At 40.3% G+C, this 27,390-nt stretch overlaps 1 protein-coding gene across 1 annotated transcript in view; it reads right to left on the reverse strand.

Moving 5' to 3' along the window:
* LOC106872619 (regulator of telomere elongation helicase 1 homolog) overlaps positions 1 to 27,390 on the reverse strand; it is a 169,714-nt gene that overhangs the window by 112,472 nt on the left and 29,852 nt on the right. The window contains exon 5 of the mRNA XM_089340714.1: positions 25,578 to 25,659. Within this exon, the coding sequence (XP_089196840.1) occupies positions 25,578 to 25,659 (82 nt within the window). The remainder of the gene's footprint in view (positions 1 to 25,577; positions 25,660 to 27,390) is intronic.

The raw sequence follows: 27,390 nt of genomic DNA on the forward strand, positions 1-27,390 counted from the left end.
CAGTCAAATCTCCCTCAAATCACACCCACCCACCATTTTAGACAAATGGAGAGAGTAGAGAAGTGAGAGACAGAGAAAGACAGACTGACAAATATATAGAGAGATAGAAGGTGAGAAAGAAAGACATAGTGAGAGAAAGAGAGGAAGTTAGTGAAAACGGACAGATATATATAGAGTGAAAAGGAGAGAGGGAGGGAGGGAGGGAGATAGAGAGTAAAAGAGATAGTGAGAAAGGCAGACAGATGCACTTAGAGAAAGAGTGAATCAGAGAGGAACAGAGAGAACAAGAGGGAGAATGAGTGATGGTGAGAGAAAGAGATATAGACAGACACACTGACACACAAATGTTAATTACAGCCATCTACATCACACACACACATACATATAAGATGATTGAGTTGGAAGCTGGTGGTGGTGGTGGGGGAGCGAATTAATAGCTACCATGTTGGGGGTGGAGTTTGTCTGAAATCTGATTTAGTTAAAATTGAACAAAGCAAGACGTAAAGGGGTGGGGGGGAAAAGGCATCCCTAGCCCCCACCCCACTTTAATTAATAATTAGTGGTTATCAAGGAAACAGGTGATGATGCACAAAAGGGGATTAATTAGTTGAGGGGGGCAATGGTGGTGCTTGTAATTATTTAATCACTAGGGGCAGTTGAAGTTTTAAATTAAAAACCCTTAGATTATTGATACTTTGGACTATGATCCTTGATGAATAATCTGTAGACGTGAACAGTGGGGGGTGGGGGGCGTGTGTGCATGGATTGTGTTGGGGGTTGTGTGTGTGAAGGGGTAAGTATGGGTGTGGAGGAAGAGGAGACAAGGGGCGGTGTATGTGTATGCCGTTCCATGTGTGTGTGTGTATGTGTGCATGTGTGTGTGTGTGCATGTGTGCGTGCATGTGTGTGTGTATGTGTGTGCATGTGTGTGTGTGTGTATGTGTGTGCATGTGTGTGTGTATGTGTGTGCATGTGTGTGTGTATGTGTGTGCATGTGTGTATGTGTGTGCATGTGTGTGTATTGCTTGAATGCAGGAGTGCGTGTGTGACTGTGTGCATGCATGTGTGTATGCGAAAGCCTGTTAGTGCTTGTGTGTATGTGTTGTATGAGTGCAAGAGTGCATGTGTGTGCGTATGAGTGAGTTTGTATTGTGTGTGTAAATGACTGCGTGCATGTATTTATGTGTAAGCGAAAGCCTGTGAGTGCATGTGTGTGTGTGTGTGTGCGCATGGAAGTGCATGCATGTGTTATAAAGTATGAATGTGTGTATGTATACAGAAACGTGTGTGTGTGTGTGTGTGTGTGTGTGTGTGTACATAGTGGGGAGGTGAGCAGTAGAAAATGAGATGAAATAAGGTGATGTCTTTAAGCAGTGGTGTGTTTATGGTGTGACATGATGTGGTGACTGTTCTTGTGTAGCCCTAGGTCAGACCTGATTCGATACAATCATACACATGATCAAAGATAAAGACATTACATTCTAGCTGTACTCATTCAGCTGTTTAGTAAATATAAAGGCCTACATTGGCAATCCTCAATCTGGAGGTTCATGAACTTGTAAAGGTCCACAATAGGTACTGCTGTTTGAGGAGGTGTTATTTAACTGTTGAAAATTCATCACCGTTGTCAGCATTGTCATTGTCATCATCAGGGGTTTTCAAACTGTGGTCCGCAAGGACAAGACAGGGGGTCCGTAGACAGCAAATACTTTTTATGGGCAATTTGATTTTATATATGTTTTTTAATCGAAATCTTTTAATTGACAATAAACCTATTTGTTAAATACTGTTAAATAAATAAATGTAAAAATATATGTTATTTTAAGCAAATATTTATGTGTAAATTTCATAAGCGTTTATAAGGGGGTCCCTAAGGTAAAGCCTGAAATATAAAGGGGTCCGCAAGTCAAAAAGTTTGAAAACCCCTGGTCATCATCATTGTTGTCAGCTTCATCATTGACATCATCATCACTGTTTCAATGTCCACTTTTCCATGCTGGCATGGGTCAGATGGAATTCACTGAGGCAGATTTTCTATGGCTGGATGCCCTTCCCGTCACCAACCCACACCTGTTTCCAAGCAAGGTAATATTTCCCCATGATCAGATGTGCTTTTCACTGAAGATCAGAAATGGACAGTATCACTTGATGACAATAATGCTCATTTAAGACCATCATGTGATGTCTAGACAAGGGTACACATGCACACACATACAAAGGGCTTCTTTCAGTTTCCATCAACCAAATCCACTCATAAAGTTTTGGTTGGCCCAGGAATATAGTACAAGACACTTGTCCAAGGCGCCAGCAATATAATACAACAAAAGATGTCAGTGTCTTTTGTAAGAAAGGAAGACAGCAATATAATAGAACACATGCTGCCATCACCATCATCATTATCATCTAACTTCCATTTTCAATGCTGTCATGGGTTAGAGGGTTTTAAAAAATGCTAATGAGTTTGCTGAACCACAATGTCTGGTCACGATTCTCACCTTTTGTGACATGCATAACATTTTCAAGACAAATATTTTCTACATCTCCTAAATAGTGTAGATTTGGAAGAAATTGTCCCAATATTGATATCTAGTTGAAAATGAATCGTTTCAGCATACATTTAAAGGTACATAGTGATTTTTCTGGGAATTCTAAAAATGCTCACAAACTTGCTTTGGTTTAACTCTTTTACTGCAGAAATCAGATATATTCATTTGAAATTTCATTGCGCTTAATTACAGAAAGCAGTTTTATGGATTAAACTATTTTTTTTTTTGTTGAGAAATGTCATGTCTGATACGATTTCTTGTTGAGAAATGTCATGTCTGATACAATTTCTTGTTGAGAAATGTCAAGTTTACTAAGGCAGAAAATACCAATTCTACGTTTTGGTAGATACTTGACCCTTTAGCATTCAGATTACTCACTCAAATGTAATGCTTATTTATTCACATTGTTTTGAATTTATCATGCATTATCCCATCATCATCATTTAGCATCCGTTTTCCATGCTGGCATGGATTGGATGATTTGACAGGAGCTGACCAGTCGGAGAGCTGTCCAGATTCCAACTGTCTGTTGTGACATGGTTTCTATGGCTGAATGCCTTTCCTAATGCCAACCACTTCACAGAATGTACTGGGTGCTTTTTACTTGCTGCAGGCATGGGTGCATTTTATGCGGCACTGCCACCTGTAAAGGACATACCTGTATGTATGGATAATTGTGATTTTACTTAGCTTGACGCTTCTTCTCAAATACAGCAAATCACAGAAACTCCTGGTGCTTTGTCATTTCCTCAGTGAGGCCCAGCACCTATATTTTTCCTTCTGTTTTCCTTGCCAATGTGGGTTGAATGGGTTGATGGAAGGTGCAAGCTAGAAGCCTACAACAAGCTCCACTGTCTGCTTTGGCAAGGTTTCTACAGCTGGACACCCTTCCTAATTCCAAACCACTTTATAGTATATACAGGGTGCTTCTTATGTGGCACCAGTGTCAAAGAGGCCTTCCAGCAAGGAAAAATATATATGTATATATATATATATATATATATATATTTGTGTGTGTATGTATATATACATATGTATGTATATATTTGTGTGTGTCTTTGTGTCTGTGTTTGTCTCCCCACCATCACTAGACAACTGATGTTGGTGTGTTTATATCCCCATAACACAAACTTCCATGGGTTCCCATCCACATAGCTTTGAAATTTTTATGATACACTTTTAGAATGACATTGTGGAGTAAGTGTGAAAGGCTGGAGATGTGGCCTGTTTCAACATAAAACAGGTAGAATACTTTGGCTAGATATTTTGGCCTAACAACCTCTCCACCCATGTCCACCACTCACTGCATTCCGTTCCTCTCAATCTCCCTCTTTCCCTTTGCACTCTTGCAAACTTTGTTGTCCCCTCACCCAAACCAATCCTCTGTGCCTCATCCCTTATATACACCTCCCTGTAAATTTGAGGGTACGTCCTGACACCATCACTCATTCTCTTTTTACCAAGGGAGTGACCATGTATCTCCACTACTTCAAGACAGCACCTGTTTCTACCCCTCTCATCACCTGACACAAAGCCACCTCCCTCAATGCAGTTTCCCTGCCTCAGCTGAAGAATCTTGTCTTGCAAGTTAATTGAAGGCCTCTTTGACACTGGTGCCACATAAGAAGCACCCTGTACATACTATAAAGTGGTTTGGAATTAGGAAGGGTATCCAGCTGTAGAAACCATGCCAAAGCAGACAGTGGAGCTTGTTGCAGGCTTCTGGCTTGCACCTTCTTTCAACCCATCCAACCCACATTGGTAAGGAAAACAGAAAGAAGAAGAATTCATCATCATTGTTTAACGTCCATTTTCCATGCTGGAATGGGTTGCACAACAACAGCTTAACATCATTAGTGAAATAACCATGATATTTAATTTCACAGTTACGAGAATGGCCAAAATATTTTCTGGCAATTAAACAAAGAATTTTGTGTTTTTTTGTAAACCAGGAATCACACACACACACACACACACACACACATGTGCACACACAAAAAAAATGAAACCCCAGCAACACCAGATGGAAAATGCTGCTACCAAGGCAACTGCAGGCTGATAACGAATGTGTCATCGAGTCACTGGATTGCAGAGGAACAATTCGACGCCTGTTGCACTCCTTCATGCAACAGAAAAATAACTGCCATGAAACACAAAATTACATGCACACCTCATGCAGCACAACAGATAATCTGTTGTAGCATGATCAAAGATCAATGATTAAAGCACGGCTTAAAGTACATGTGACGGTAGAGTAACACATATCTCTACATCTAAAGCACTGACAGTTTTCTGGTGCCAGTGCACATCCATGCATGTGTTCATGCAGGTGTTTGCATGCATGTATGTATGTATGTATGTATGTAGGTCCATGTGTAATAGAGAAAGCAGTTGTATGAGATATTTTCCCTGCTAACATGCATGTTTTGATGTGTAAGTATGTGTATAGTGGATGTATGTGTATGTGCATGTGTCAGCATGTATGTGTGTGAAAATGTATGGATGTATGTGTGTGTGAGAGAGAGAGAGAATGTGTGAAATATATGGATGCATGTATGTGTGCGTATGTGTGTGCCAGTATGTATGTATGTATGTATGGGCGTGTGCATGTGTTAGCATGTATGTGGATGTGAGAGAGAGTGTGTGAAAATGTATGGATGTATGTGTGTGTGAGAAAGAGAGTGTGTGTGTGAAATGTATGGATGCATGTGTGTGTTTGTCAGTATGTATATATGTATGGGTGTATGTGTGTATGAGTGTGTCAGTATGTATGGGTGTGTGAGTGTGTATGTATATGTGTATGTGTGTGTGAGTATGTATAGGTGCATGTGTGTGTGTGAAGTTGAATGGATGTGAGTGTGTATGTATGCGTAGGCATGTGAGTTATGTATTGTTCTGCATAGGTTCATGTTTTTAAAAATGCCTGTGCGTTTATGCATCTATATATGAAATTGTAACATGTGTCGTACATGCATGCATGTGTGTGCATGTATATATATCTGTGTGTGTGTATGTGTAAACATAATTTCTCCATGATGTTCATATGCTTGGAGAAGGTGGGGGGAGCAGCATGTGAGGCATTTTTCTGATTAGTTACACATTCCCCAAAATACACATTCGTGTATATTTGCATGTAGATGCATGCTTTGTACGTGTAATTAATAAACGCCATATATGTGTGTGTAGATGTGTTTGCATATGTAGATGTGTGTGTGTGTGTGTAAGCTTGTTTATACATGCAAATAGATGGATGTGTTGTACTCTTGTGTATCAGTACATAAGTGTGTGTGTGTGTGTGTGTGTGTGACCAATGTGTGCATGTGTATGACCTGTGTGTGTGCATGTGTGTGCATGTGTATGACCTGTGTGTGTGCATGTGTGTGACATGTGATCTCTCTCTCTCTGTGCATGTATAAATGCGTGTGAGCTTGTTTATACATGCAAATGTTTGGATGTGTCGTACATTTGTGCATCAGTACATAAAGCGTGTGTGCATGTGTGTGGCCTGTGTGCATGACCCCTGTGTGTTTGCATCTGTGTATGTGTAACCTGTGTGTGTGTGTCTAACCCATGCATGTGCGTGTGTGTGTTATACAGAGTGCATGCAGTAATTTTCCAGCTAGGTACATTTCTAAAACAAAATACACAGGTGTGTATCTTTCTATACATGTGAGAGCACATGTATATGTGTAATCTATGTCTCATGTGTGTATATGCAAGTACATGTGTGCATATGTGTATGTGAGCTTGCTTATACATGGAATCAGTGAAATGCAGGTATGCTTGAGTCAGTGTATATATGTGAGAATGTGCATGCATGCACGAGTTGTGAAGCATGTGTGAGGCATCATTCTGATTTCATACATGTTTGGAAAAATATGTGTACTTATAGGAGCAGGTGTGGAAGTGTGGTAGGAATCTTGCTTCTTAACCTTATGGCTCTGGGTTCAGTCCCACTGTATGGCACCATAGGCAAGTGTCTTCTACTATAGCTTCAGGACGACCAAAGACTTGAGTCAATTTGGTAGACAGAAACTGAAAGAAGCCCATTGTGTGTGTGTGTATGTATATGTACGTACTTATGTATATATTTATGTGTGTACTTTTATGTACGTACATATGTATATATTTGTGTGTATCTTTGTGTCTGTGTTTGTCTCCCCATCATCACTTGACAACTGATGTTGGTGTGTTTACATCCCCATAACTTAGCAGTTCGACAAAAGACACCAATAGAATAAGTACTAGGCTTACAAAGAATAAGTCCTGAGGTTAATTTCTTTGACTAAAATTCTTTAAAGCAGTACTCCAGCATGGCCGCAGTTGAATGACTGAAACAAGTAATAGAATGTATGTGTGTATATCATCATCATCGTCTAATGTCCGTTTTCCATACTGGCATGGGTTGACGGTTCAACTGAGGTGTGGGAAGCCAGGAGACTGAACCAGGCTCAAATCTGATCTGGCAGTGTTTCTACAGCTAGATGCTCTTCCTACCAACCACTCCAAGAGTGTAGTGGGTGCTTTTTACATGCCACTGGCACAAGGGCGACAAGGGGCTGGCATCAGCCACGTTCTGATGGTGCTTTTTATGTGCCACCGGCACGGGGAGCCAGACACGTAGCGCTGGCATCAGCCACAACTACAATTTCCATTTGACTGTGGTTTGATTTGATATGTGTGTGTGTGTGTGTGTGTGTATATATATATATATATATATATATATATGACAACCTGTTGAAAGCCACCGACCAGATTTGTGGGTGGTGTAAGGTCCCCTCCCAACCCAGAGTAACGTGGTGGTGGAACAAGGAGGTAGACAGGGCTATTAGACAAAAGAAACAAGCTTGGAAGGACTGGAAGAACGGTGGTAGCAGGGAATTGTACCAATGTGCCAGAAGGGAGGCTAGGCGACAGGTTTATTTAGCCAGAGGGGAAGCAGATAAGGAAAGATTTGCCAATGTTCTGCGCCGTGAGGACCAAAGACTCGAGGTATTTCGTGTTGCAAGACAGTGTAGGAGAGAGAATAGTGATGTTGTAGGAGAGAAATGTGTTCGCATGGATGATGGTACGCTTGCATTAAATGAGGATGCAAAGAAAGAGGTCTGGAGATGCCACTACGATAGATTGCTTAATAAAGAGAATGAATGGGAGAAAGAGAGCCTGCCTTATGTCGACCCAATAGAGGGACCAGCTATCCGAGTTGATAGTACCAGGGTAGATAAAGCAATTAAGAGTATGAAGACCGGGAAAGCCCCCGGCCCATCAGGAATCACTGCAGAGATGCTCAAAATATCTGGCAGTGTTGGCTATAGCCTAGTCACCCGTATTACGAACCAGGTGATACACGAAGGAGTCATACCCTATGACTGGTGTAGCAGCATCATAGTCAACTGCTACAAAGGTAAAGGGGATGCTTTAGATACAAATAATTACAGAGGCATCAAGCTGTTAGATCAGGTTATGAAAGTTACAGAGAGGGTCATAGCCCAACTAATTAGGGAGCGAATCAATTTAGATGAGATGCAGTTTGGGTTCGTGCCAGGTAAAAGCACTACTGATGCCTTATTTCTAGTGAGACAGTTGCAAGAGAAATACCTAGCTAAGGATAAACCTCTGTACCTGGCTTTCGTTGACATGGAGAAAGCCTTTGACAGGGTCCCCCGATCCCTTATCTGGTGGTCAATGAGGAAACTTGGGATAGAAGAATGGTTAGTGAGAGCTGTGCGAGCCATGTACAGAGATGCTGCCAGTAAGGTGAGGGTTGGAAATGAGTACAGCAATGAATTCCGGGTAGAGGTAGGGGTCCACCAAGGTTCCGTCCTCAGTCCCCTATTATTTACCATAGTCCTCCAGGCAATCACAGAGGAGTTCAAGACAGGTTGCCCCTGGGAGCTCCTCTATGCTGATGACCTTGCCCTAATTGCGGAGTCACTATCAGAACTAGAGGAGAAGTTTCAGGTGTGGAAGCAAGGTCTAGAATTGAAGGGCCTTAGAGTCAACCTAGCTAAAACCAAAATCCTAATAAGTAGGAAGGTAGATAAAACACAAACCCCTTCAGGTAGATGGCCCTGCTCAGTATGTAGAAAAGGAGTAGGTAGTAACTCTATAAGATGTACCCGGTGCAAGCTATGGACACATAAGAGGTGCAGCAACATCAAAGGCAGGTTAACTAGCAAGTTAGTTTTTGTTTGTGGCAGATGTTCAGGTGCAATAAAGACTGCAAACAAACAGGAAACAACTTCTATCTCATTCCAGGGTGAAAAACTAGAGGTAGTCGATAGCTTCCGCTATCTGGGCGACCAAGTTAGTAGTGGGGGTGGGTGCGCTGAAAGTGTAGCTGCTAGAATAAGAATAGCCTGGGCAAAGTTTAGAGAGCTCTTACCCCTGCTGGCGACAAAGGGACTCTCACTCAGAGTAAAAGGCAGACTGTATGATGCATGCGTACGAACAACCATGCTACATGGCAGTGAAACATGGGCTGTAACTGCTGAGGACATACGTAAGCTCGCAAGGAATGAAGCCAGTATGCTCCGTTGGATGTGTAATGTCAATGTGAATACCCGTCAGAGTGTAAGTATCTTGAGAGAAAAGCTGAACATTAGAAGCATCAGTTGTGGCGTGCAAGAGAGACGATTGCGCTGGTATGGACATGTGGTGAGAATGGAGGAGGATAGCTGCGTGAAAAAGTGCCACACCCTAACAGTTGAGGGAACCCGTGGAAGAGGTAGGCCCAGGAAGACCTGGGCTGAGGTGGTGAGGCAAGACCTTCGTACATTGGGCCTCACCGAGGCGATGACTACGGACCGAGACCTTTGGAAATGGGCTGTGCGTGAGAAGACCCGGCAAGCCAAGTAAGATCGTTACCAGTGCCCCTGGACTGGTTCTTGTGCGGTTGGCACATGAGATGCACCATTTTGAGCGTGGCCGTTGCCAGTACCGCCTGACTGGCTCCTGTAGGATTTTCGAGCGAGATCGACGTACTACGACGAAATACCCAAGATGCAGATAAGATAGAGATTTTTATTTATTTACGGCCTCAAACATCTCAATACCTTGCGCTTTCTTGTTTCTCTCCATGAAATTCAATTGAATTCAGTTGTTGTCTTAAATTCATGCTTATTCATTTTCTAAGCTTCCTAAATTCATGCTACGTTATATTCTAATCACCCAGAATTCATTGCTCTTTTAAAAAAAAATTACGATTTATGCATTGTTGTCTCTCAAATATTTAAAATCTACAATTAAGAGCCCTCTCTACTCGCTGGCGGTACCTACCCACCACCACTACCCATTTTCCTTTATTCAAAAATTCTTATCGCTCCTTAAAATTATGGCTTTTAAGTGTTGATTTCTCAGCCCAAGAATTACAGCGTGATGTGCTGCTTGACTGGTCCCCCCTCTCCCTCTCTCTCTCTCTCTCTCTCTTTATATATATATATGATGATGATGATGATGATCTTTTCTCCCGCCATGCCTCTGTCTACCCCTCCATCCTCTCTCTCCCCCTTCGTAGTTTTTCCTTTAAGGTCTTCAGGTTCTGGCTATATATAAATGAGAAACCCATTCTAAATTATCTAGCTGACGTACTACGACGAAATACCCAAGATGCAGATAAGATAGAGATTTTTATTTATTTACGGCCTCAAACATCTCAATACCTTGCGCTTTCTTGTTTCTCTCCATGAAATTCAATTGAATTCAGTTGTTGTCTTAAATTCATGCTTATTCATTTTCTAAGCTTCCTAAATTCATGCTACGTTATATTCTAATCACCCAGAATTCATTGCTCTTTTAAAAAAAATTACGATTTATGCATTGTTGTCTCTCAAATATTTAAAATCTACAATTAAGAGCCCTCTCTACTCGCTGGCGGTACCTACCCACCACCACTACCCATTTTCCTTTATTCAAAAATTCTTATCGCTCCTTAAAATTATGGCTTTTAAGTGTTGATTTCTCAGCCCAAGAATTACAGCGTGATGTGCTGCTTGACTGGTCCCCCCTCTCCCTCTCTCTCTCTCTCTCTCTCTTTATATATATATATGATGATGATGATGATGATCTTTTCTCCCGCCATGCCTCTGTCTACCCCTCCATCCTCTCTCTCCCCCTTCGTAGTTTTTCCTTTAAGGTCTTCAGGTTCTGGCTATATATAAATGAGAAACCCATTCTAAATTATCTAGCTGACGTACTACGACGAAATACCCAAGATGCAGATAAGATAGAGATTTTTATTTATTTACGGCCTCAAACATCTCAATACCTTGCGCTTTCTTGTTTCTCTCCATGAAATTCAATTGAATTCAGTTGTTGTCTTAAATTCATGCTTATTCATTTTCTAAGCTTCCTAAATTCATGCTACGTTATATTCTAATCACCCAGAATTCATTGCTCTTTTAAAAAAAATTACGATTTATGCATTGTTGTCTCTCAAATATTTAAAATCTACAATTAAGAGCCCTCTCTACTCGCTGGCGGTACCTACCCACCACCACTACCCATTTTCCTTTATTCAAAAATTCTTATCGCTCCTTAAAATTATGGCTTTTAAGTGTTGATTTCTCAGCCCAAGAATTACAGCGTGATGTGCTGCTTGACTGGTCCCCCCTCTCCCTCTCTCTCTCTCTCTCTCTCTTTATATATATATATGATGATGATGATGATGATCTTTTCTCCCGCCATGCCTCTGTCTACCCCTCCATCCTCTCTCTCCCCCTTCGTAGTTTTTCCTTTAAGGTCTTCAGGTTCTGGCTATATATAAATGAGAAACCCATTCTAAATTATCTAGCTGACGTACTACGACGAAATACCCAAGATGCAGATAAGATAGAGATTTTTATTTATTTACGGCCTCAAACATCTCAATACCTTGCGCTTTCTTGTTTCTCTCCATGAAATTCAATTGAATTCAGTTGTTGTCTTAAATTCATGCTTATTCATTTTCTAAGCTTCCTAAATTCATGCTACGTTATATTCTAATCACCCAGAATTCATTGCTCTTTTAAAAAAAATTACGATTTATGCATTGTTGTCTCTCAAATATTTAAAATCTACAATTAAGAGCCCTCTCTACTCGCTGGCGGTACCTACCCACCACCACTACCCATTTTCCTTTATTCAAAAATTCTTATCGCTCCTTAAAATTATGGCTTTTAAGTGTTGATTTCTCAGCCCAAGAATTACAGCGTGATGTGCTGCTTGACTGGTCCCCCCTCTCCCTCTCTCTCTCTCTCTCTCTCTTTATATATATATATGATGATGATGATGATGATCTTTTCTCCCGCCATGCCTCTGTCTACCCCTCCATCCTCTCTCTCCCCCTTCGTAGTTTTTCCTTTAAGGTCTTCAGGTTCTGGCTATATATAAATGAGAAACCCATTCTAAATTATCTAGCTGACGTACTACGACGAAATACCCAAGATGCAGATAAGATAGAGATTTTTATTTATTTACGGCCTCAAACATCTCAATACCTTGCGCTTTCTTGTTTCTCTCCATGAAATTCAATTGAATTCAGTTGTTGTCTTAAATTCATGCTTATTCATTTTCTAAGCTTCCTAAATTCATGCTACGTTATATTCTAATCACCCAGAATTCATTGCTCTTTTAAAAAAAAATTACGATTTATGCATTGTTGTCTCTCAAATATTTAAAATCTACAATTAAGAGCCCTCTCTACTCGCTGGCGGTAACCCGCCCTCCCACCCCCTCCACCGGAAGTTCATTCGTCTGTCATTCCTCTGTCATCCCACCCCCTCCACCGGAAGTTTCATTCCTGTCATCCCACCCCCTCCACCGGAAGTTCATTCCTCTGCCATCCCACCCCCTCCACCGGAAGTTCATTCCTCTGTCATCCCACCCCCTCCACCGGAAGTTCATTCCTCTGCCACCCCCCCTCCACCGGAAGTTCATTCCTCTGTCATCCCACCCCTCCACCGGAAGTTCATTCCTCTGTCACCCCACCCCCTCCACCGGAAGTTCATTCCTCTGTCATCGCACCCCCTCCACCGGAAGTTCATTCCTCTGCCATCCCACCCCCTCCACCGGAAGTTCATTTCTCTGTCATCCCGCCCCCTCCACCGGAAGTTCATTCCTCTGTCATCCCACCCCCTCCACCGGAAGTTCATTCCTCTGTCATCCCACCCCCTCCACCGGAAGTTCATTCCTCTGTCATCCCACCCCTCCACCGGAAGTTCATTCCTCTGTCATCCCACCCCCTCCACCGGAAGTTCATTCCTCTGTCATCCCACCCCCTCCACCGGAAGTTCATTCCTCTGTCATCCCGCCCCCTCCACCGGAAGTTCATCCCTTTGTCATCCTGTCAACCTCGGCTGTCTCCCGGAACCCATCTAGTGGCCTTGGCCATCCTCTCCCCTACCTTTGGGTAGCGCATTAAGGTTGAGAAATGTTTGCAGGTTGTAGGTAATGTTTTGCTTATGAATTCTTCCAATTGCAAGTTTTCTTTTCAGGTACACGACACTGCTTTTCCTCTTCCCAGGCTACAGGCCCACACCCCCAACACCCATACTGTTAGGATTGGCACTCTCAACGTCGGCACGCTGAAAGGTAGATCTGGTGAAATTGTTGAGATGCTTGAACGGAGATGCGTAGATATGTGCTGCATCCAGGAAGTAAGATGGAGAGGAGGTTCTGCAAGGTTCCTCACAGGCAAAGAACACAGGTACAAGATTTTCTGGGCAGGGAACACTGACGGGGTCGGGGGCGTAGGAATACTTCTAGCGGAGAAATGGGTGGATAAGGTAATCGAGGTCGTTAGAGTAAGTGACAGAGTACTTAAGATCAGACTAGTGCTTCATCATAGATTAGCTACTGTCATCTCAGCCTATGCACCTCAACCTGGGCTACCAGATGGTCTGAAAGACCAATTCTATGACACCCTCTTGCAAACTACCTCGTCGACGAGTGACAGGGACCTTCTCTTTGTGGCTGGAGACTTCAACGGTCATGTCGGACGTCGTGCTGGGGGCTTCCATGGCATACATGGAGGCTATGGCTTCGGTTCCCGCAACGAGGAGGGAACCAGACTGCTGGAGTTCTGTGATGCAACCAATCTTATAGTCTGCAATACCAACTTCAGGAAACCTGCCAGTCACCTAGTCACCTACCGCTCCGGCAGACACTCTAGCCAAATCGACTACATCCTCGCCAGAAATAGGGAAAGAGGGCGGCTTATAAATGCCAAAACCTACCCTGGCGAAGAATGTACCCCACAACATAGATTAGTAGTTAGCGACTTTGGGATCAAGGCAAAATGGGTGCCCAGAATTAGACAGGCTTGGAGAAGAAGGGTGTGGAAGCTTAAAGACCCTGCAAACGGACAGAGACTTAGAGACAAGTTACTTGAAGCATTTAACGAAATAGAAGGGGATATAGCATCATACAACGTGGAAGACAATTGGAGATTTCTGCGGGACAACCTGTTGAAAGCCACCGACCAGATTTGTGGGTGGTGTAAGGTCCCCTCCCAACCCAGAGTAACGTGGTGGTGGAACAAGGAGGTAGACAGGGCTATTAGACAAAAGAAACAAGCTTGGAAGGACTGGAAGAACGGTGGTAGCAGGGAATTGTACCAATGTGCCAGAAGGGAGGCTAGGCGACAGGTTTATTTAGCCAGAGGGGAAGCAGATAAGGAAAGATTTGCCAATGTTCTGCGCCGTGAGGACCAAAGACTCGAGGTATTTCGGGTTGCAAGACAGTGTAGGAGAGAGAATAGTGATGTTGTAGGAGAGAAATGTGTTCGCATGGATGATGGTACGCTTGCATTAAATGAGGATGCAAAGAAAGAGGTCTGGAGATGCCACTACGATAGATTGCTTAATAAAGAGAATGAATGGGAGAAAGAGAGCCTGCCTTATGTCGACCCAATAGAGGGACCAGCTATCCGAGTTGATAGTACCAGGGTAGATAAAGCAATTAAGAGTATGAAGACCGGGAAAGCCCCCGGCCCATCAGGAATCACTGCAGAGATGCTCAAAATATCTGGCAGTGTTGGCTATAGCCTAGTCACCCGTATTACGAACCAGGTGATACACGAAGGAGTCATACCCTATGACTGGTGTAGCAGCATCATAGTCAACTGCTACAAAGGTAAAGGGGACGCTTTAGATACAAATAATTACAGAGGCATCAAGCTGTTAGATCAGGTTATGAAAGTTACAGAGAGGGTCATAGCCCAACTAATTAGGGAGCGAATCAATTTAGATGAGATGCAGTTTGGGTTCGTGCCAGGTAAAAGCACTACTGATGCCTTATTTCTAGTGAGACAGTTGCAAGAGAAATACCTAGCCAAGGATAAACCTCTGTACCTGGCTTTCGTTGACATGGAGAAAGCCTTTGACAGGGTCCCCCGATCCCTTATCTGGTGGTCAATGAGGAAACTTGGGATAGAAGAATGGCTAGTGAGAGCTGTGCGAGCCATGTACAGAGATGCGGCCAGTAAGGTGAGGGTTGGAAATGAGTACAGCAATGAATTCCGGGTAGAGGTAGGGGTCCACCAAGGTTCCGTCCTCAGCCCCCTATTATTTACCATAGTCCTCCAGGCAATCACAGAGGAGTTCAAGACAGGTTGCCCCTGGGAGCTCCTCTATGCTGATGACCTTGCCCTAATTGCGGAGTCACTATCAGAACTAGAGGAGAAGTTTCAGGTGTGGAAGCAAGGTCTAGAATTGAAGGGCCTTAGAGTCAACCTAGCTAAAACCAAAATCCTAATAAGTAGGAAGGTAGATAAAACACAAACCCCTTCAGGTAGATGGCCCTGCTCAGTATGTAGAAAAGGAGTAGGTAGTAACTCTATAAGATGTACCCGGTGCAAGCTATGGACACATAAGAGGTGCAGCAACATCAAAGGCAGGTTAACTAGCAAGTTAGTTTTTGTTTGTGGCAGATGTTCAGGTGCAATAAAGACTGCAAACAAACAGGAAACAACTTCTATCTCATTCCAGGGTGAAAAACTAGAGGTAGTCGATAGCTTCCGCTATCTGGGCGACCAAGTTAGTAGTGGGGGTGGGTGCGCTGAAAGTGTAGCTGCTAGAATAAGAATAGCCTGGGCAAAGTTTAGAGAGCTCTTACCCCTGCTGGCGACAAAGGGACTCTCACTCAGAGTAAAAGGCAGACTGTATGACGCATGCGTACGAACAACCATGCTACATGGCAGTGAAACATGGGCTGTAACTGCTGAGGACATACGTAAGCTCGCAAGGAATGAAGCCAGTATGCTCCGTTGGATGTGTAATGTCAATGTGAATACCCGTCAGAGTGTAAGTATCTTGAGAGAAAAGCTGAACATTAGAAGCATCAGTTGTGGTGTGCAAGAGAGACGATTGCGCTGGTATGTGGTGAGAATGGATGAGGATAGCTGCGTGAAAAAGTGCCACACCCTAACAGTTGAGGGAACCCGTGGAAGAGGTAGGCCCAGGAAGACCTGGGCTGAGGTGGTGAGGCAAGACCTTCGTACATTGGGCCTCACCGAGGCGATGACTACGGACCGAGACCTTTGGAAATGGGCTGTGCGTGAGAAGACCCGGCAAGCCAAGTAAGATCGTTGCCAGTGCCCCTGGACTGGTTCTTGTGCGGGTGGCACATGAGATGCACCATTTTGAGCGTGGCCGTTGCCAGTACCGCCTGACTGGCTCCTGTAGGATTTTCGAGCGAGATCGTTGCCAGTGCCCCTGGACTGGCTTGTGCGGGTGGCACATAAAAGACACCATTTCGAGCGTGGCCGTTTTCGTGCGGGTGACACGTAAAAGCACCCACTACACTCTCTGAGTGGTTGGCGTTAGGAAGGGCATCCAGCTGTAGAAACTCTGCCAAATCAGACTGGAGCCTGGTGTTGCCATCCGGTTTCACCAGTCCTCAGTCAAATCGTCCAACCCATGCTAGCATGGAAAGCGGACGTTAAACGATGATGATGATGATGATGATGATGATCGTTGCCAGTGCCCCTGGACTGGCTTGTGCGGGTGGCACATAAAAGACACCATTTCGAGCGTGGCCGTTTTCGTGCGGGTGACACGTAAAAGCACCCACTACACTCTCTGAGTGGTTGGCGTTAGGAAGGGCATCCAGCTGTAGAAACTCTGCCAAATCAGACTGGAGCCTGGTGTTGCCATCCGGTTTCACCAGTCCTCAGTCAAATCGTCCAACCCATGCTAGCATGGAAAGCGGACGTTAAACGATGATGATGATGATGAATAAGGGTAGAAATTGATATTATTAAATAATACCAATTTGAACCAGTGGTCAGCATACATAGAACATATTTCATAGTAGGACAGTTTGACATCTATTTTTAGCATACAAGGGATCCACTTAGTGGTCTCTCCTCTTATCTATATATATAAAAATGAGAATGTGTGTCTGTCTGTCTGTCTGTCTGTGTGAATCCCTAAAACTCGAGAACTACGCAACCAATTTCATTCAAATTTTACACATGCCTTACTTAGGGTTCCAGTTGTGTTTTAGTCAAAAAAAATTTTAACTTCTTGCAGAGTTCGAGCCCACGGCAACATAATATCTCCTCCACTATTTAAGTATTACGTGTCAAAAGTGAAACAAAAACACTCATGTCAAATACTTTCACTTTAAAAATGAAACTATTCCACTAACTGAAACAATCACATTTCGATACTGTAATGACAGATACTTTCAGAGAGAGAGAGAAAGAGAGAAAGAGAGAGAGAGAGAAAGAGAGAAAGAGAGAGAGAGAGAGATGTATATGTATACATATAGATGTATATGTACACGTTATTCCACTAACTGAAACAATCACATTTCGATACTGTTATGACAGATACTTTCAGAGAGAGAGAAAGAGAGAAAGAGAGAGAAAGAGATGTATATGTATACATATACATGTATATGTACACGTATATGCATATATATATATATATAGATATAGATCTATATGCATACATGTATATGTATACACATGTGTAGATGTATATATATATATATATATACATATATATATATATATATATATATATAGATGTACACGTATATACATATATATACATGCATACAGATATCTATACATATATACACCCATCACACACAAACACATGCACACAAACACACACATTAGTCATTTGTTTTCTTATCCAAAACTACGTCAAAAGTACTGAACGGATCTTTATGAAATTTGGAAATTATATTCTATGTATAACGGCCATAACTCCCATGAAAATCCATATATTTTTGATGTTGATGAAATTTTAACCCGAACATAACAGATGAGCATTATTTGTAATTCAACGGTACAACAGTGTAAGACTACCCTTTCAGATATACTTACATTGTGATTTCTGCAATGTGGTGCATAAATTGTCAAGTAAATGAGACGCATCTTTGCCTCCACTGATTCACTTGCAAAGTGTTGAGTAAAATTATTTCGTTGCAGACCTCCTTTGGGTCTTTTTATTATCACTACGACACACATAGTCCCCAGTTGGTAACATTGATTTCAAGGCCCTCCTAGATGAGAGACTGGCATTCCACTTAATGTCCATGTTCCATGCTGGCATGGAATGGAGAGTTATTAATGTAGAAATATGGTATCGTAGCTACTAACAGTTGAGGGTTGCGTAGTCTAGACGGCGTTTTTAGATTTCATTATTCTCTTTAACCCGGGCAAAGCCGGGTATTTCTGCTAGTATATATATATATATATATATATATATATATATATATATATATATATATATATATATATATATATAGGTGCAGGCATGGCTGTGTGGTAAGAAGCTTGCTTCTCAACCACATAGTTCCAGGTTCAGTGCCACATAGTGGGACTGAACCAAAGTGGGCTGACCAATGCCTTGTGAGTGGATTTGGTAGATGGAAACTGAAAGAAGCCCATTGTGTGTGTGTGTGTGTGTATATATATATATATATATATATATATAACATATACATATATATATATATATATATATATATATATATATATATATATATAGCTATATATTTATGTGTGTGTGTATGTCTTTGTGTCTGTGTTTGACTCACCACTACCACATGACAACTGGTGTTGGTGTGTTTATATCCCCATAATCTAGCAGTTCAGCAAAAAGGTACCAAAATAAGTACCAGGTTTAAAAATAAAACTAAGTACTGGGGTTGATTTGGTCAAACTAAAATTCTTCAAGGCGGTGCTCCAGCAAGGCCACAGTTCAATGAGTGAAACAATAAAATAAAAGAAAAAATGTCTGTCTGTATGTGTGTATATGCACGTACATGTGTGTGAATATGCATGCGCTTGTGCATGCATGCACATTGTGTGTATAATCTAACATGTTTCATGTGTATGTGTGTGTGTGTGAGAGAGCTTCCTTATACATGCATGTATGTTAGTATCAGTGCAAGATGAAAATGTGCATGTTCACCTTGTTTTAATCATCTTTGCATTTAATCATTTCCATGTATAACAAAGCTCTCACACACACACACACACACACACACACACACACCTAAACACTGAAGTATACATATGCATGCATATTTTTGGAAACATGAGCTTAGACAGAACAATGTCTCATGCACACATATGACCATGCTCAACACACTCACGCACAAGTGTAGAGACATTTAAACATCTCCATGTATAAGAACACACACACACACACACACACACACATGCATGCGTACACATTTTGAAAAACATGTAGCTAACAGATAAATGCTTCTCACACACTTTGTAAAACACACAAACTCGTGCACTGACACACACACACACATACACCAACACCTAAGCATCCAAACATCTAATCATTTGTGTACATAAGCATGTTCAAACACCTGTATGTGTACGTGTGTGTGTGTGTGGTGTGTGTGTGTGTGAATATGGAAGTGTGTGTAAATATGGATGTATGCGTGTGAACATAGATAGGTGTGTGTGAATGTGTGTGTGCACATGTGAATATAGGTGGGTGTGTGCACGTATATGTGAATTTATGCTTGAATATGGGTGTGCATGTATGTGTGAATATGGGTGTGTGTGTGTGTGTGTGTGTGTATGCTTGAATAGGGGTGTGCATGAATGTATGTTTGAATATGGCTGTGTGTGTGTGAATATGGGTGTGGGTGGGTGTGAATATGGGTGTGTGTGTGTGTGCATGAATATAAGTATTTGTGTGAATATATGTGCGTAAATGTAGATATGTGCATGCATGCGTGTATCTGCATGTGTGAGTGCATGTGCATGCCTGCGCATGACTGAGTGTGTGTGTGTGTGTGTGTGAATGTATATAGTTGTGAGCAAATGTGGTTGTGTGTGTGCACGACCGATTGTGTCTGTGTGTGCAAGCGTGCACAAATATAGCGAAGCCAATAGATAAAGCTGATGATAAATAAACTACATCAATCAATTTACAGCATCTGGTACTGAGTTCAAGTCCCATAGGGGTTGGTTCTTCCAAACATTAAATCGCTTAATACGATAACATGTTAATCATTATATTAGGGGCCGTTCCAACAATAAAACCCAACACCTCTACCCACTGATCATATGAAAAGGAGATCCTTTAGGAGGGAAAAATATGTAGATGTGTGTATGTTAGTGTATATAATATCACATATACATGTATGTGTGTATATACTGTTATTAATAATAAAAAAAGCTAATAATATATACATATATTCTTCTATTCCTTTATACACTTCAGGCCTAAGGTTGTGACCATGTTGGAGCAATATATAAGTATATATACATATTTTTTTTTGCAACGTCATGTACCCAGATATGCATCTATATATACATGTAGATGAAGGTATGTACATACATGTACATATATACGCATATACTCATATATTATTTATATATATATATACATATATATATATATATACATACATTATATATACATATATGCACGTATGTATGCATACATACACATATGTGCATATATATATATATGTGTGTGTGTGTGTGTGTCTATATATATATATATATATATGTGTGTGTAAGGTATGTATGTGTATATGTGTGTGTGTGTGTGTGTGTGTGTATGTATACAAATGTGTATGTATTTATGTATTACATACATATATACATAGGGTTATCCATTTTTAGAATCATTAAAGCATTAGATAGACTTTCAAATCTCTTGACTCCCAGCAAAGTCAGCTTTGTTTTTCACCCTTTGTGGGATCAATGAAGTATTGGTCATGTACTGGAGTCAATCCATCTTTTTCTCTTTGTCCACCTCACCCCATCTCTTACTATAAATGACGGACTCTTCCGTCGAAGACAACATACGAGTGTTCTGCTTTTGCTGAATGACCTGCACAACTGACTTGTTTAAAATGGTCAAATGTAAGTGCTGTACATTAGTTCACTTTCTCTTTCAGATCGACATTCCATGACAGGTGCATGGTGTACCATGCATCAGGTGTAGGAGCAACGTGAGATGACGTTTATTGCTCAAGAACACAATGCACAACCCAGTCTAGGAATTGAAACAACGATCTTGAGCTTGTGAGTGCAACATCCTAACCACTAAGCCGTGAAACCTTTCTACTATAGGCACAAGGCCTGAAATTTTTTAGGGAAGGGTCTAGTTGATTACAACAACCTAGAAAAGGAGGAAAGGCAGAGTTCACCTCCACGGGATTTGAACTCAGAACATAAAGTTGGAAGAAATGCTGAGAAGCATATTTCCTGATTTGCTAACAATTCTGCTAGCTCACTGCTTTAATAATAATAATAATCCTTTCTACTATAGGCACAAGGCCTGAAATTTGGGAGAAAGGGACAGTTGATCACATTGATCCCAGTACTTAACTGGTACTTAATTTATCGACCCTGAAAGGATGAAAGACAAAGTCCACTTTGGCAGAATTTGAACTCAGAACGTAAGCACGGACAAAATACCGCTAAACATTTCACTTGATGTGCTAACGAATCTGCCAGCTCATCGCCTTAATAATAATAATAATAATAATAATAATAATAATAATAATAATAATAATAGTGGTTTCAAATTTTGTCACAAGGACAGCAATTTTAGTAGAAGGTGGGATGAGTTGATTACATTGACCCCAGTGTTCAACTGGTACTTATTTTATCGACCCCGGAAGGATGAAAGACAAAGTCGGCCTTGGCGGAATTTGAACTCAGAACATCAAGACAGACCAAATACCGTTAAGCATCTGAGAGGGGAATATGTTGAATAAAATCATTATTAACTGATCCTCCTGCATTTTCTTTTAATCAAAGCCAGGAACTTTTCAGTACCCCATCATGCTACAATCTCTGTGTGCGTTTATATATAGTGAGAGATGAGAGGCTTTGGAGAGTTTTAACTCTTCTTTCTAGCAAACAGGTGCATATGGTACTCTGATTGTTAATATATATTTTGCCTATTTGGATTATGTTTGTTGGCCACTTCATCATTATTTTTTAGAAGATAATGATGACTTATTTGAATAATATATATATATATATATATATATATATATATATATACACACACACACACACACTCACAGAGAAATATATATATATATGCATACACACGTGTGTGTGTGTGTGTGTGTGTGTGTGTGTGCATATGTATATCTACATGCATACAAATGTGAATGCGTGTACGGTACTTGCATATGTGCATATATAATGATATATTGGGGCAGCTGAGTACTATGAGCAGCAACAGACTGCACCGACCACTGTCAATGACACAGAGGAGAAAACACAGAAAGAACGATAAATGCTGGCGTTTCTATGGTGATGACTTTTTGAAAATCTGCAGCAGCAACTGGAGAGATGAAGATGTGCGTAGTTTGTCATCTACGTATACACATCCACTAAGAGTGAATAGGTGTGTTTGTGTGTGTGTAGGTGCGTGTATATAAGTATTTCTGTACATGTATATATGTTTGTACGTGTGTGTGTGTGTGTGTGTGTGTGTGTGTGTGTGTGTGTGTGTGTGTGTGTGTGTATATATATATATATATATATATATATATATATATACGCACACATATATACATAAATATACACACGCAAATGTATATATAACTATACACACACATATACATATATATACACACGCAAATGTATAACTATGCACACACATATATACATATATATAAATATACATATATAAATACACACACATATATACATAAATATACACATGCAAATGTATATATAAGTATATATACACACACACATATATATATATATATACTTATATATGTATGTGTATATATATATATATATATATATTTATATCTATACATATACACTATACACACACACACATGCATGTGTGTGTGTGTATGCGTGAGTGCACATATGACGCATTAATGTTTGCATAGATGAGGGAGTTCGTAATTTGTATATATACAGCAAACTTGTATTCCCTGAGTGCAAATATAGATAGAAACATGGCTGTGCTGTCAAGAAGTTCCTTCTCCAATCCCATGGGTCCAGGTTCAATCCCACTGAGTGGAAACTGCAGCCAGTGTCTTCTATTAGAAACTTTGGTAAGGCAAAGCATTGTTAAGAATATTTCATTGTCAGTATTATCATCTAATATCGTTTTTTTAGCCCTGGACAGGGTTGGATGATAGTTCAACATGAACAGATGAGCCAGGAAGCTGTGCCGAGTACCAGTGTATGCTTTGGCATGGTTTCTATGGCAGTATTCCCTTCCTAATGCCAACCACTTCAAAGAGTATATGAATGTATTAGATTTGGTAGACAGAAACTGAAAGAAGTGTGTGTGTGTGTCTGTGTCTGTGTATAGGCACAGGAGTGGCTGTGTGGTAAGTAGCTTGCTTACCAACCACATGGTGGCGGGTTCAGTCCCACTGCATGGCACCTTGGGCAAGTGTCTTCTACTATAGCCTCGGGCTAAACAAAGCCTTGTGAGTAGATTTGATAGGCGGAAACAGAAAGAAGCCAAGGCAAACAAACAGATAGTAACACGCACACATTTAGTGTGTGTGTATATATATATATATATATAGAGGGTGCAGTGAATAAACTGTCATCTAAATTACACAAAAATGAAAATAACGCAGACATCTCATTTTAACAGATATATTTACCAAATTGGAGCTTCCAGCGTGAATGCCAAGCAGTACAGCATGTCATTTCCAAATTTCTGGAAGAGTGAATTGCATCATGATGCTGTTTTTCTCACAGACGGTGCCCACCTGACCCTACTATACTGTGTAGTCAACAAAATCAAAAACAAACAATGTGTATGCACAAAATTAAAAATATAAAATGGTGACAATTTACCCATTGCACCTTGTATGTACATGTATGTGTGTATGTATGTATGTATATATGTATATATATATATATATATATATATATGTGTGTGTGTGTGTGTGTGTGTTCATAGAAAAACATGTAATCGTTACCAATATAGCAAGAGATTTCACCGCAAAAACGTCTAAAGCAGACTCTTTATATATATATATATATATATATATATATATATGATGATGATGATGATGATATATAAGGTGAGCTGGCAGAATTGTAGGCACACTGGGCAAAATGCTTATCAGTACTTCATCGGTCATTATGTTTTGAGTTCAGATTCCACTGAGGTTGACTTTGCCTTTTGTCCATTCAAGGTTGATAAAATAAGTGCCAGTTGAGTACAGTGAGAATGATGTAATTGACCTACCCACTTGTCCAAAACTTGCTGGCCTTGTGTGAAAATTTGAAAGTAATATATATATATATATATATATGAATATTTGGCAAGGTTTCTTTCAGTTTCCATCTACCAAATCCACTCTCAAGGCTTTGGCCAATCTTGGAATACAGTAGAAGAGAGTTGCCCAGGGTTTCACCCAGTGGGACTGAACTCAGAGGCAAATGGTGGGGAAGCAAACTTCTTTCCACACACCTGCACACACACACAGAGTCAAATCACATGGTATAGACAGGGTGTCTCAGAGTTAACTATTTCAATGAAATCAGTCAAATGTTTTTTAAAAACTGACAGAATTTTGTTTATTATTTAATTATGACACCAAAACAAATAGATTTATAAATCTTACACGAAAACTTTATTGAAATTTTTCAACATGTCCTCCGTCTATATCCCTGCAAAATTTAAAATCTATCCTTAACACATTTTGAAGCATTTCAGGAGTTATCTCCTGTATTGCTAATTGAATCCGTTCTTTAAGTTCAACTAAACTATTGCTCCATCCTGGGGACAGATGTAGAGAAAATCATTGCAGCTAAATTGAAAAAAAAAAAAGAAAGCTGTCATGTACAGCTAAGTGGGATCCAACATGAATGAAAAGAAAATTATTGAAAAAATTATAAACAAAATTAAAAATCGAAACACTTCTAATACATATTAAACACGAAAAACATAAATAAGAGTGAGTTTCTAAAAAATTGCCTGCTTCCACTGAAATAGTTACTTCTGGAATACTTTATATACACCGTAAATCCTCGAGTATAATCCGCACTTTTCCCCCAAAATTTAAAGCTCAAAATTTCTAGTGCGTACTATATACGAGGTTAAAAATGAAAAATATTTTCTAAGCAAAATTTTCTAAGTGATAAATATGTAAAGGCAATTTACTTCATATTTTCTTTTCACTTACGTTATTACTGTTATTTCTTTATTTTCTGCAAACAAAATGCACAAAAAAGCTACACGTTTGCATTATGTTATATATACAATAATAGTAAAGGACGTTACCGTATATATGTTTACAAACCAAGGATGTTATATAGATGTCCTTGACTCAATTTAGAGAAGGGGTGCGTATTATACACAAGGTTTGGGTTTTTCAGAGGTACAGCCCCCTAAAGATCCCCTGCGTATTATACTCAAGGGTGGACTATACTCGAGGATTTACGGTATATATAATAATGGTGGTGATTCTGTGTGAGAAATACATTAAGTGTACAAGTGACTGTAGAAAACTCCAACACTTTTCCACACCAATACAATGACTTGATAGTTCTACAGATAAAACTGTAATACAACTCCAGAAGATGAATTGGTGCAAGGTTCTTACCTTATCCGCTTTGTTGGTCTCCTTCTTTACCTGGCTGTTGACGCAAAGTTGGTCTCTAGACCCCAATATCGAAACATTGACACTGGAAATAGCAAAGAGATATATACACACACCTTAATTATCTTTGTATGAAGAACACTGGAGTCTGTTGAGATTTTTGATAAAGAAAAATTTTGTGCTAAGAAGCTTGTTTCCCCAAACACATGGTTCTGGGTTCAGTCCCACTGCATGGCATCTTGGGCAAGTGTCTTCTACTATAGCTTCAGGCCGATCAAAGCCTTGTGAGTGGATTTGGTAGATAGAAACTGAAAGAAGCCCGTTGTATGTGTGTATATATATATATATATATATATATATATATATATATATATATATATATATATATATATACAAAGTTTCAAATTTATACATTTAAAAAAGAGATTTAACACCGAAGTTTATATATCCATGTAGAGTTTACTTTGAAAAATTATATATATATATATATTATGTGTGTGTGTGTGTGTGTGTGTGTCTGTGTGTGTGTGTGTATATATATCCAAAATTTTAAATATATGAAATTAAGTATACAAGATAGTACCAGTGTTGCTAGAAATAAGAGTCGAAAAATACTCAAATAACACAATAACACTGAAAATTTAACAAGCCAATGAAATTGAGGATCGAATAAAAAGCCAACCTAAAATTGCGGTGGCAAGACGCAAATGAATTTGTAGATATACCCATGTCACATGATTTTGAACTCTGAGTCTTAGTTCTCTTCAGTAGGTCTTGCTGCCTGGGGTTAAACTAATATATATATACACACACACACATATACATATACATATATTACATATAACCATTGCAGCAGTCCAACCCATACCAGCATGGAAAACAAACATTAAAGAATAATGATACATACATACATACACACACGTGACTGATCAATAAGTATCTGGACAGTTGCCATAGTAACAAAGCTAAAGCACGCAGAGTGAAGCTGCTAGGCAAAGATTGACTTTGAACTCTGCTGTGTATGTGCACTAAGTTTTAACATTCTAGCTCACTTTTGCTGTTTGCAGCAGTGCTTGGAAGGGAAGTGTGTAGCGTGTGATTGTCACATTGACCATGACAGAGAGAGTTGAGCAGAGAATCTGCATCAAATTTTGCCAAAGGCTTGGCGATACTTGCTCAGAGGCTTACGCAAAGTTGCAGAAAGTGTATGGAGAGGAGTGTATGAACTGCACACATGTGTACGAGTGGTTCAGACATTTCCAAGATGGCTGAAAAATGTTGATAGTGATGAACATTCTGGAAGACACACAAGAGGCAGAACTGAAAAAAACATTACAAATGTGCATGCAACAGGGAGGGATAATTGTCAAATCACTAGTCATGAGTTATCAGGGGATGTGCAGATTAGCTACAGTTCAGTTCAGTCCATTATCACTGAAGATTTGGGTATGAGACGCATGTCTGCCAAGTTTGTGCCAAAACTGCTTTCAGCAGACCAAAAACGACACTTGGGTTTTAATTGTACAGGATCTCCTTGATTGTGTTGAGTATGATGAAAACGTTTTGTAAATGGTCATAACAGGTGATGAATTGTGGGTCTATGGCTATGACCCCGAAACAAAGGCTCAGTCTTCGCAGTGGAAGACCCCCAACCTCTCCAAGACCGAAGAAAGCATGAATGAATCAAAGCAATATGAAGACACTGTTGACCATTTTTTTTACTATAAAGGGATTGTTTATCATGAGTATGCTCCACCTGGTTGGACAGTAAACAAGGAGTACTACCATTACTTTTTGCGGGATGCTATTCCTCGGA

Source organism: Octopus bimaculoides, chromosome 23 (genome assembly GCF_046866305.1).
Source record: "Octopus bimaculoides isolate indiv1 chromosome 23, ASM4686630v1, whole genome shotgun sequence".
In the NCBI taxonomy this organism is placed as follows: domain Eukaryota; kingdom Metazoa; phylum Mollusca; class Cephalopoda; order Octopoda; family Octopodidae; genus Octopus; species Octopus bimaculoides.